The sequence below is a fragment of the Acanthaster planci genome, linkage group LG04 (genome assembly GCF_054643075.1).
Source record: "Acanthaster planci isolate LZ-2023a linkage group LG04, COTS_SCS, whole genome shotgun sequence".
Lineage (NCBI taxonomy): Eukaryota > Metazoa > Echinodermata > Asteroidea > Valvatida > Acanthasteridae > Acanthaster > Acanthaster planci.
Genome location: NC_141780.1, coordinates 14,703,602 through 14,716,216, shown reverse-complemented (window position 1 = coordinate 14,716,216; position 12,615 = coordinate 14,703,602). Strand labels below are relative to the sequence as shown.

At 43.0% G+C, this 12,615-nt stretch overlaps 1 protein-coding gene across 4 annotated transcripts; it reads right to left on the bottom strand.

The window, feature by feature from the left end:
• Positions 1-127: 127 nt before the first annotated feature.
• On the bottom strand, positions 128-11,977 carry LOC110974085 (uncharacterized). 4 transcript variants are annotated; one of them, XM_022225439.2, is made up of 6 exons: positions 11,693-11,977; positions 9,169-9,954; positions 4,902-5,101; positions 3,590-3,673; positions 2,712-2,788; positions 128-2,144 (listed from the first exon to the last, which is right to left on the bottom strand). In XM_022225439.2, exons 2-6 carry the CDS (start codon positions 9,950-9,952, stop codon positions 2,096-2,098), a joined length of 1,194 nt encoding a protein of 397 aa, XP_022081131.2. In that variant the 5' UTR covers positions 9,953-9,954; positions 11,693-11,977; the 3' UTR covers positions 128-2,095. The 4 variants fall into 4 exon arrangements, with proteins under 4 accessions (XP_022081131.2, XP_022081128.2, XP_022081132.2 ...); XM_022225436.2 differs by having other exon boundaries at positions 11,742-11,977; XM_022225440.2 differs by having other exon boundaries at positions 9,268-9,954; positions 11,742-11,977.
• Positions 11,978-12,615: the final 638 nt, after the last annotated feature.

The window sequence follows — 12,615 nt, the reverse complement described above, 5'->3', positions numbered from 1 at the left end:
CTTTGTCTTATGTATTTGCAATGAATCATACACCCACCGGTCTAAACAAGTTGGTTGTAGCAAGTACTCATTTGACCATACATCCCCAAAACCATCAAAGACAGGTACAGTCCACAACAGCCATATATATGTATGCATAGCACCTTGAAGCATTTAATATCCATCCAATAGAGGGATCCCAATACGACGCTTTTAGCGTTGATCTGCGCACTTCCGCGTTTGAAAACGAGGCTGTATGTGTCAGCTTCAATTCTTAATACGATCAGACGATTGAAAGTAAGGAGTCAAGACACTAAATACCTGAAGGTATGTTAAATTCAGACTTTTCAGGCTGCACATTTTTGTGGAAGAGTCTTTCAGGATGACTCGATACGTAAAATCAAAAGAAAAAATAACGACAATTTACTGCTAACTAACGTACCAGCGATGGTCGTGAATCTTATGCAGTGGGCGTGGTTTAAACTGAAGTGGTGTCACACTTACGAACGGGATACTGTATGTACTGTGTCAAATCCGCGGGTGCGCGCGATGAAGTTCAACACAGAGAGCCTCGGTTTCAATGCGGATATGCGCAGACGGCGCTAATGTGAAATCCCTCTATATACATTGTACATGTACAATCTACACTATTACACACAATTTGAGTGTAAAAATTCCAAGTTAAAACATTGAAATACCTGTTTACGTAAAACACGGATCATTATGCAAGCATTCTATTGCACAGTGTCTTTGAAGCCAATCTTCCAATTCCCATTCCAGCTCCCTGTGCAAATTATTGCCTCCCTCCTGCCAAAATTCAACCTATTAATCTTTAAAACTGCCATGAGAGGACGGCCATGAATATCATATCTTACAGGTCACAGAAGTATCACGCATTTAGCACAAAAGAGGGCAGAACTAGTATCAAGTCAGCTATTACTATGTAGCCAAACGGGCCAACACGGATGCACCGGTGGCGTTGTGCTTTGTTTACATGTGCATGTAGGGTATGCTTGCTTAGAATAACAGGTTTCATACAGAGCTTTAAACTAAGATCAATACATTCCTCATTCTTATAATCCCTCGTCACTGGTCCAATGAAATATTCTGAAAACCCTCTCAGTTCCCTGAGGAGTATACGTTTGACGCTGCTGTTTTTGTGCGAGGAAGCTGAAGTCAATCACATTAACCATCTTTGCCCTCACAGGTACCGATTTATACTCCTGGGTGGAGCGAGGCAAGTGGGAGTCATGCGACTTGCCCACGGTCACAGCAGGAGACCAGCAGCTGGATTCTAACCCCAGACCCGGTAGGTTGACAAACCCTAAGTACTCAGCCAACATGCTGCACGCAGTTTCCTATAAGGCTTTGAATCTATCATCCCCACCTGGTACCCATAAAACCACCTGACGTTGCCGGTACATGGGCCTGCTATCTTGTTGCAACCTCTCGGGATAGAACACCTGTTTACCACCATCCCCAGCCTCTCTCTTTACGGAAATAATTACGGCCTGATCTGTGAAGAGGAGACAGGGGTCAGTAGGGCCACTTCGGAGTTCGTGGCCTCTTGAAGAACTTTGCACAATGTAAAGCAGCGGGAACCCTCGACATGTTTCACCTACATACTGTCCATTTGCACCACGGTATAACTTGTGGGTCAGGAAAAGTGGACATGACGAGACTTTGTGGCATCTTGGGATTACAAATTGACGGAAAGGGAACGTACAAAATGATCTTGATGCTTTATCTATGCGATTTGGTTCGGCTTTTACGGTGACGCTGCATTATTACACGTAGACCATAAATTACATGCACATAATCTTGACTTCTTGGTGGGAACTGTTTCACAACGGAGCAAATGCGATGAGGCTGCAAACGTGTTATCACAGCTACATGTATAAAAGTCAATCAACTCCCACTCTTCTATATTATACACAGAGGGTTTTGACTCACATTCTACCATGCCATTCATATTGGCGTTCCATTGGTGGGCAATGGGGATTGTGAGTCTACTAAAAACTAAAAAGGTGAAAAGACAATGCCCTCACTGCGGACTCCAAAACTCTTGTGCGAAAAAGTCCACTGTAACTTTTGAGTCTATGTTCGTTCATGAACATTACTTGCAGACTGACTCCATTTCTTCTAGTAGTCGCTTGATCGATTTACTGTTGAATTCCAATTAAGGAATAACGCTATGGAGGGCATCGGAATCAGCTGTAACAATATTCTACAGGTGTACTCACACTGGAATGAGATTGCAAGTGACACCCTACTGAGGCACTGAGGGGAGTATGGAGTTGCCAACCCCCCCCCTCTACCCCTTCCCTCTGTGGTTACTGTAAGCAGAATCTTCATTCTCGTCAGTAACTTTATGTAACTTATACCGTCGGCAAAGAGGCCACCTACAGTCAAACATCTATAATTACTACCAAACATGAACAGTGCCCTCCGGTGGTATTCACCTCGATCCCTCCCCCCAACAGCAGTGCAACGTACACAGGACCCAAAACCACACAATAAACACTATGGAGGTGCAAATTTCCTAAGAACCATTTCTCTTCTTTATGTTTGGGCATATACTGCTTGAATACTTTTCAGCACAACAAAAAACCACTGTGTTGACTTCCCTGAACTAATTATGGCTCAGAATACAAATTCCATGTGTGTGATTTTTTAGTGGCATTCAAAGCACACATCCACTGCTACAGGAGTACTTCTCTAAAAAAGGATACATTTGATTGGCAAGTCGGTGCACAGGTTCCATGGTTTTGTTGAGTTCTTCGCACCTTGCTATAAGGGCATACATACACTGTTAAAAAAAAATAATAAAATAAAATTAATGTTCAGTCGGCATCTTCTAAGGAGAAAAAAACCAGGATGAGGCTGTGAGGTTCTCATCACTAAGACAGATGGGAACATTTCACAAGATGTACCTACTTCTTGATGACTCCACCCCTAGCGACTGCCCACCACTCCCCTGTGTCTTAGCGAGAAACCCTACTCAACGCAATGTACAACTATTGTCAAGGTGAGATGCCTGCTCGACGTAACAGGGTCCAACAGACCAACCAGCCCCAAGTGTCAGCCTGCCAGCCACCACTGGATCCAGGATTCATTGACGCAATTGTCTCAGCAGCTAAGCTGTCGCTGTTAGCTGCATGTATATGCAAGACGGTCCCTCGAACTCAAAATCTTGGACTATTTACTCTTTGCCTGCTGCCGCCACAGGCATGCAGAGCCTCGATCTGGCAGCTTGACACAACAAACAAAGCCGGTTAAGTAATTCCCTAGAATGTTGCTTACGTAATTTTAAGCATGCTGCGTTAGTTCTTATACCGTGCGATTGGACAAAGCGATTCTGACGCAATTGTACAAGCTGCCAGTTCAAGGCTCTGCATGCCTATGGTGACAGCATGTAAAGAATGAATAGAGGGTTTGCGTGGTAGCCATCTTACAGGACAGTTCTTTTGTTCAAAAGGGCGTACACAAAGGTTTCCCTCTGAAAGGGGGCAACAATGAAAAGCCTCAGTGGCACCTTGCTGCACCTAGTAGGGTTATGGATATTTCTTCTTGAGGTGGCTGCAGGAAGAACTTCAATTTTTGGCTTTACCTTCACACTTTGATCGACGGTAACACCAGCCTTGTCCACTGCATCTCTGTATGTCTGTGTATGACCGACAGTTATGGCGGACATCTGCAAAAGACAATCTGTACTGGTGAACACGAGGTTGTAGGTTCGAGTCCCACCCCAGTAATGCTTCTGGGGTTTTTCGCAAGCTCTATTGCCGTGTTCCCATTGGACTTTTTTGGTTAACTTACCGCAACTTTCCTGTAGAATTACAAAATTAAATGTAAAGGGAAAACACTGTAAACTAATGTCCCTGTCAATTTACCGCGATCGCGATGTAAAACTAACAGGCCAAAAAGGGTCGCGGAAGATTTCCGCACAACCACAGCAAGTTAGCAGGGGTGCCAAAAAGTCCAATGGGAATAGTTCCCATACAATGCATATTGACCATGACCACGCTTAACCTACGAACCAGACTACTCCTACACAGAGATCAGCGAGAACACAAAAATGGTTGTATGGTTCCCATTCTCCAGCTCAATGCATAGAGTACAGCAGCGTGCCATGCACACACAGTGAAGAGTACCCGGGTAAAGCTATCCACACATTGTGTACAGGGCTTTTCCTGTATGGCCGAATTTGTCATATTTGTCTGACAAATTTGGCCGAATTTGTCTGATTTTGTCATTTTTTGGTCAGAATTTGAGGATTTTGTCATGCTTTGTACAGTGCAGGCAATGTAATCAGCTGGTCTTATTAGGCCTAACACAGAGAAAAAACACTCTATTATGGTAAAAAAAGTCCATGTGGGAATGTGCAGTAGACTGACATTAAGGAATGTCGTGGTAAGTTTCTGTGCGCCCGTGGAAGAAAAAGTCCAATGGAAACACGCCTTATGACAACATCGAGCTCACAGTGCTACATGTGTTATGACTATATCGGCGTGAGGGCACAAAAACACCCACCATCCCTCTCATCATGTCTACTGAAAACACAGACAGATTCTCCTCCAAAAATGGTTTTCAAGACTTAAAAGATGTTATTTTCGAGCAAGACATGTGGGACCAACACAATTAATCTAAGACAGTGATGCACCGAGTCTTTCTGTGCAGCAATCGACCGTGACGCTCATCATTTGAATTAAATTTGAGGCCCCTCAGGTGAAGCAAAAAATGCAAAGAATTCAGGAAAGAGGTATAACAAAATTATTAACTGCTGTGATGAGGGATATGATGTTTTCACACTCTTGGGAATGCACAGCACCCTTGGCTTCGTCTCGGGTGCTGTGAGTTCGTTGGATGTTGAAGTCTCATACCCCATGTAACGGCAGACAAATAACTGTTAGGTGACCTACGTTCTGTAGCGTGCTGGACAGGTGGCCCATCATCAGCTCCACGCTGTCGGCCACCCGCTTGCTGTGCTTTTCGATGTCCGCCAGAGCCGTCGGGTCCACCGGGGGGATGGCACTGGCGCTGATCCCCGAGGGGCTGAGGGAAGGAGTGCGGCTGTGGGAGGAGGACGGCGTGTGGCAGGCCGAGGAACCGGTGCTGCTACCTGCAGGGGACAACATGGGTTGTCAGGGAGGGAAAAACAAAACAGACTATGAACATGTCTGCCAACGGTGTGTAAAATGACACAGGTGGCATACTTTGACATAACTTCTCATGACCGTGGCTGATCATGATTTCTTAAGAAGCGCAAAAAGCACAAAAAAGGTTTAATAAAGTAAAAAACTGAGCAGAAAGTAAAACAAGGGATATCAGCTTTAAACCAAGCATAGCAAGTGGAACAAGGGTTTTTGCCTTTTATCCTAGGCAATAGGCTAACTATTATCATAAACTAACGTCTGATCTTTTTGGACAAGTGATCTTGATTTCTTGACCAGGTTAAAGCCAATTCAACTTCAGTCAAAACTCTCCTTACTTGCCACAGAGGGAAGTTTCACTTTACAGACGAATCTAGTGATGTTTCATGGGACATTTCTGATGGCCCCTTTGACGGGCTGGATTTTGCATTGGGTGACTGTCATGGTTCTGAATAATAGCTTCAAAATGTCAATCGCCATTGGTGGGGGACCACAGTAATGACTTGTGATAGTGTTACCAAGGTCATCATACATGTACTTGTCTACATTTGCTGTTTCACCAGGGATTCAAGTCTTAAGAGGGAAAATTACTCAGACTGAAACACCTCTATTAAAACTGATTTCTATATTTGATCAATTAGATTCAGTTAATTCCACTCTTAGTGGCTTGTCCTTACAGTCAGTTTGGATGAAATTTCAGTCCTTGGCAAGATGGGGCTCGAGCCAACAAGTAAAGTCTGTGGCACTCACAAACAATTCTCTCAACACTCAACTGTAAAAGGCCTGTTCATTCTTGGCAGGAATGCAAACATAAACACAAGTTTGCAACATCAGATCAAATACCCGGTATTTCCTGGGGATTCACAAAACTTGAAACACATTTTCAAGTAATTTTCACTGCAGATGTTTCTAGATGCCCAACAGTGCATTTGGAAAATAGCCAAATAGAAAAATGGAAAATAGCCTCTCCATGGTAACCTCTTAGTGGTACACTGTATTGTGAAATATCGTTATTGGCACCAAAATTGAAGTGTCTGATTTTGACATCTACATGTACATGCACCTTACCATCAAACAGCATTAGTCAATGAATAAACACGGAACCATACTGAACTCCTAGCAAGCTAAATGTACATATAAGCCTGCTGGACGCATTCATGATTTTTGCACAAACCCCACAATACTGGATTTTTTGCACACTTTAAATGCAAAGATACAACATCTGCAATCCACAATCCTCCATAACATGTATTTATCATAATGCCAAAGTAATGCAAATACATACATGTACCGTACCTGTCGCCCCTGTGCAACAGAGATGGAACAATTTTCAAAGTGGACGGGGGGAGGGGCCAATTGTGAGATCATCAGGCATCAGCCATCAATAGGCCAATCCACTAAGCCCCCATCGATTATAGGACCTTCCAAAAACATGGGGGGGGGGCATGGCCCCCCATGTGTTTTGCCCCCCTGCCGCCAAACACCAACATCAATTCATACACAGGTACCGGTATCTCAGATTGCAAAGCAGCCTCAAAGAATTCACCATATTTTGAAAAGCACATGTAAATGCTCTAGTACAGTGTATTTTCAAGATGTATTTTTGCGGTGGGGAGATGTTAATTATATAAAACAGGTTTTGCCCTTACCCAACGTATATTAATAAGCACTGTATGCTCAGTGCTTGTCCGAGAGCTTGCGAAAAAAACCTCATAAGCTTACTCGGGTGGGACTCGCACCCACGACCTCCTGCTTACTAGTGCAGATGTCTTAACCACTCGACCACCGTCAGTATATGTTGGGTAAGGGCAAAACCTGTTATACATAATTAGTACAGTGTAGTAAAATACAGCTCCATGATCATGATATGGAATGGAAATCCCACATACACCATGTACAAGTAGCTGAATATTTAAAACTGGTTAGTCGTACCGGTACCTTCACACAAATATGATAACACTAGTATAGTACAAGACAAACTGGCATTCACAACTGCTTCTTACCCATGATTCCTGGTGGTAAGACAGTCCAAAACAAAAACATGAGGAGAACTGACATAAGCAGAGGGAGGATGTAAACATAATGGACAAGGCTAGGGGCTAGCCACACACGTACGGTGCACCATGCAAAACAATACTTCTACAAGCCTATCGGGGAAAAAAATACCCATTTACCACAACGAAAATATCTTGACTGTGATCAGTGATTAACTGCCTGACACTGAGTTAAACTGAGACGGTTTTCCAAATCTCAGCTTCGACTTGGGCTTGGGCTCAGTGGCAAAGCTTCGTGTACCGGTAGGATTTTACTTGTGGGAAGGCACAAAGGGGGTACCAGCATCTTATGGGGGGCACTAACTTTCAGTGGTGAGGTTTTTCTGGGCAAGTTTTTGTTAGCCTTGCTCAACACCCATTCATCTGGGGTTTTTTTTTGGGGGGGGGCATGTGCCCCCTCCCGGTGGCTACGCCACTGCTTCGGCTTATCTCAGGCTCTAACACCATCCCTTGGCATTTACTATCAAAACCACATCAAATGATCCAGAGTTTTGGCTTAAGACGGTTTAAGATTTCTATCGTTGAAAGTGAAGCCGCGATGAATGAACCATAAGGTTTCCAATTCGGGGGGACTAAATTTTGTTGAAGCCAAAGTCAGTGATGAAATGAAAAAGAAAATGTAGTGCCGCTAGAGAAACAAAAATGGTTTCTCATACAGGTTTTTCGTTTCCCTTTTAAGTGATGGAGGTGGCCTTTTTCGAAATTTTTTTTTAAATGGCATTTTCCATGATGACAGGTTACATGCAAGTCCACTCCCTGTTTTGCTAAATCTATTGTGACGGCACGAGCTCTGGAATCATCTAATTTAGGTTTTCAACTAGCATAAATGCAATGTACATGTACATGAAGCCATGCATACCTTATGCATACTTCGTGTACACGGACATGTACATCTGAGAAATCCATTCACTGTGCATGTAAGTATATGTATTGGCAGCGAAAAAGGCACGACATCCAGGAAGTTTCATTGAAAAAAAAAAGGAAAACAAAAAGAGGAAGGCAGGGAAAAGGGCATGTTTATTTTCACTCAGCGTTGAGTCATTTGAAAGTAAATTCTGGAACACTGGAGCTTGGGATGAATAACATGTCGGCTCCATTTATAATGCAATAGATATGATACAGATCAAGCTATGCAGCCCATGAACATGCATAAAGTACATGTATATTGACAGTATACATGTATAAAATGTTACCAACTACATTGTACATGTACATGTACATGTAATGTACGTGTACATGTGAATACACCCTTTCTGTACATGTACATCCTCACTGTACAAGTGCACATGTACCGTTACCATCTGTACATACATGCACTTAAATATATGTATATAAAATGTATTAGGAAAACTACGTTTTGAAAGATCGAACTGTATCATGATGCACTTGACACTGCATGAAATTACCCCAAAAAAGGTGCTAAATTTAGGACGGAAAGAAAACCATTTTGTTGAATTGGCCTTGACATTGCTGCTGGTAGGTTTTATACAGTACTTTCATGCAACTGCTGTTGTTGGAAATGCTCTGCTCGCATGCAAGTACATGTACGGAACACCAGATTTTTATTTCATTGGTTGTGGGAGGCAACTACAGCAAGCAGTGGGAGGTGTACATGTACGTCACGCAGTCAGAATCCATGGGGAGTGGGACTATTACCAACAGTCACTCATTATCGCAAAGCTAATACACAAATAAAAGATTTGAATAACTGGTTGTTGGAAAGTCGACTTGCTTTTCCTCTGAGCTAGGAAAGTACAGAAATTCAACCAAGTAGTGACAAGCGCTCCGATTCATAAAGTCTGGGTCTGCAAGTTAAGTTAGAATCGGCTCTGAACAAAAAGTTAGATCAAAGAGCAAGCTGTTTATGTTGTCTGAAGATAATTAGGCAAAAAACATGCAACCAACAGAACTGAAAATGCGAGTTATTTGTTTTATTCTGGTTTTTGGTTGGGTTATTTTGCACGGGCCATGGTGTGGCTTACCCCTATCCTTAGCTTTCAAAGGGTCACCGCTCTGACGGATTTTCTCCATTAGGTCATCGGCAACAAATGAAAGCATTTCCCCCTGGCGTGTCACCGTACCGTGCAGCGAGAGCGATCCCGAGGCCGACCCGGCTGGCTCCCCCCGTGGTGATTCGGCGGTGCTGCTGCTGCTGGTGCTGTTTGGTGACACTGCGGAGGAGGTGGAGTGCGCCCGGCGCTCCTTGGGCCGCACGCTGCTGGCGCCGCCCACCACGGGCTGGGCGTGGACTGGGTTGGTGCTGGTGTCGGCCTCTGACTTGGAGCGGAACCGGGTGGGCGTGAGAGGTGAGTCAGCCACATAGTGGACCGGGTAGCCGCCGGGCGGCCACGCCCCTGGAGATCCCACGGGCAGTCTTAGATCGTGATCAACACCTGCTGTGCTGCTGGCGGGACTACTGCACCCCGATCCTGCTGTGCGGACAATGTCAGCCTGATTATGCTGTTCACTGTCTTCATTGTCTCCGCACAAGTCCACTTTCTTTGTTCCAGTCTCACACTGTTCACATAAATGTAAATGGGTCTTTTCCCCTTCCTTGTTGGCATCATTCACTGAATCATCAACTCTGCCTTTCGGCTGGTTATTCTCCTCCACAGTGTCACATTGATCCGCCAGTGCATCTTTGGTTTGATCTTCGTTAGAATCAGTGACTTCAGAGGGATCCCCACGTTGTCTTTGGTCTTTCTCAACACCACCTTCATCTGCAATATTTGGTCCCAATGTCTCTGCTTCGGCCATCTTCAACATGCCTTGAACAAAGGGTAAAAGATGGACATATAAGACTAGTCAAAATGTCAACTACTATCTGTTAAGGTGTAGAGGTGGTAGCAAATCAATTATTGCAAGTCCAAGTCGAGTCACAAGTCATTTTTTGCATGTCTAAGCTAAGTCACAAGTCGTTTGGTCAAGTCACAAGTCCCGTCATTTGATCACAGGTCAAGTCAAGTCCAATTTCAAGACAATATGGTCCAAACACAATTTCATTTCATTTTTATTATTTCGCAGGTCAATACAATAAAATGACAACCCCCCAAAAAAGCGCCCCTGCCGGATTGCTAATAAGTTAACCTAATAACTATCTGGTAGCTCTCTAGGCACATTTACAAAGTAACAAGACAGAAAGAAAAAAGCTAGAAACATACAGAGACAAACAATTATAAAATAGAATACAGGATAATAATTTAAAACATACACTAGACACTCTGACAAACAGGAAACAAAAAAAAATTACAACATTATAAACACTCAACCCTAGAAAAAAAAAAAAAGCAAGTCACAAGTCTTTTTGGTGTTGAAACAGCATCCTTTTGCTATTTATGCTTTACAAGTACACAGGGCTATATACATGTATGTACAAATAGGATGGAGAGGGGGTTGGGGAGAGTTGAAAGACGGTAGACTTGCAGCTGTGCACCATCCACAGTACTTAGACTGAGATGCCCCCGTGACATTGTTCAGTATGTAGACACACAATTTTACATGTATGTACAATACAGCAGCGGGTTTAGCTCTATAGAATACCAAAGAAGTGAATACATCACACGCACAAAATTATGTGTGTAAAAGGCATTAGTGCGAGAATCAGCACATGAACCATGTGTGAGTATACTCCATTTATTAGTATGGCATTTACCGGTTTATATATTTATAACATCACACTTCAGTACTCTATAATGTAAGTACAATACAGTGCTCAGCAAGTCTACAACATTATCAGCTCTATCACGTACATGTATGTACGTACAAATTCCTGTCACCCACAGATGAAAGCCACGCTGTGATTGGTCCAATTTGTTTCCATTCCAATGACCAATCATAACTCAGCTTTCATTTGGATGGGGTTAGGAAAACAAAAGGAAAAGATAGGAGCTGTGTTACAATTGGTCAATCTATCTCACACATCTGACAGTTATTGAGACTATTTAGGCTGATTTTCTATAGTTTGGATGGGCAAAATGCTAAAGAATTTCACCATTTCAATGAGGATAAGGTGAATAATCCTCCCCATCTGACATCCAACTTCCCCAAGAAGGCATGTATGAAATTTGGCTGCACAAATAGCTGTGGTGGAAGAGTAAGTTGGCATCAAAAAAGCTAAAATGTGTTTATGGGGGTTTGTACATCATACATGGCTATCTACCATGTCTACAAGGTTTGTATAAACCTTGCAGTTCTGGAAGTACTCAAGTAGTGATATGTCGGGTCCCAGTTACTTGGACCATGGTGGAAGGACACAAACCATGGACTAGTCCTATGTGCAGACATGGCCTGATGGCAGACGTACTAAAAAATGAGTACTGGGCCTAGTATTACTACATGTAGGTCACTGCACGAAAAATCAGTGGCATCCATAGGCCTGTGGAATTCTTTGTGATTAGTTTTTTTATTCCTCAGTGGTCAGACATTATGATGAGATGGTTCTTACGTCATCAGTACACGTGCATGCATTGTACGTACGTGAACTGAACTACATGTAAATGACAGCACCTCTTGTCTGCTTGTCCAGCACGTGTCCGGAAACTAGGCAACAATTTACCTAAAATCACCTGCTTCACGGGCCGGATGGTCCTCCACTTAACATTTCTAATCCTAGTCTCCGTTTCATCACTGACGTTAACCAAACAGTTCTTCTTCTGCTTTCTTCTCGCTTGAAGATTTCAGTATCCTTCTTGACTTCATTAGGCCTTCGTGGAATTCTGAACTCGGGTCCCCACCTTTACGGTGAACAGTTAGACACGCATCATGCGTACATTTGTGCAGATTGACAAGTCGAACAAGACGCCCTCTATCCCTTACTATTTATGCTGCCTCGCTGCTTGCTTTACTGCAAACGTTCAAAACGCACCTTCGGTCTCAGTACCATATTTTCGACTTTCGTTTCAATATTTCAAAGGGTATTTTACTGTCTTTTGCTTTTATACTAATAATAGTTGCACATTCATGTGCCAAAATGTGATTTTTATCGCAGAAAGAAGCTTCAATGTTACGTTGGTTTGTACACAACTTAAAAAAAATTGGCAGATTTTTGTTGGACTAAAATGTTCTCTTCTTTGCTGATTCAGCGTTGTTTATGCGTATAAAAGTAAGTAAGCATGAATCCCTTTCTCAGAAATGTTTTCTGTAAGTAAATTCTGTGTTGAACAGAGAAACCTATGCAGTGAACCATGTCTTCCTTGGATGATAACGCAGAAACAGTCCAGTGACGAAGCATGGATAATTTTTAGTGTACAGAAAAGTGCGCTTCTTCATGCAATTTGGTTTTTAAAAAAAATTGATGGTTCTGTTTTCTCCTTAAAATGCGGCGTGAAAAGCAAGTTCGAGTGGTTAAGCTCGCAGTTGTGAGATCTTTGGACGATAGGCTCGACTTGCTGTGCACGGCTTTTGAGTTTTCACCAACACTATAGCTGTCG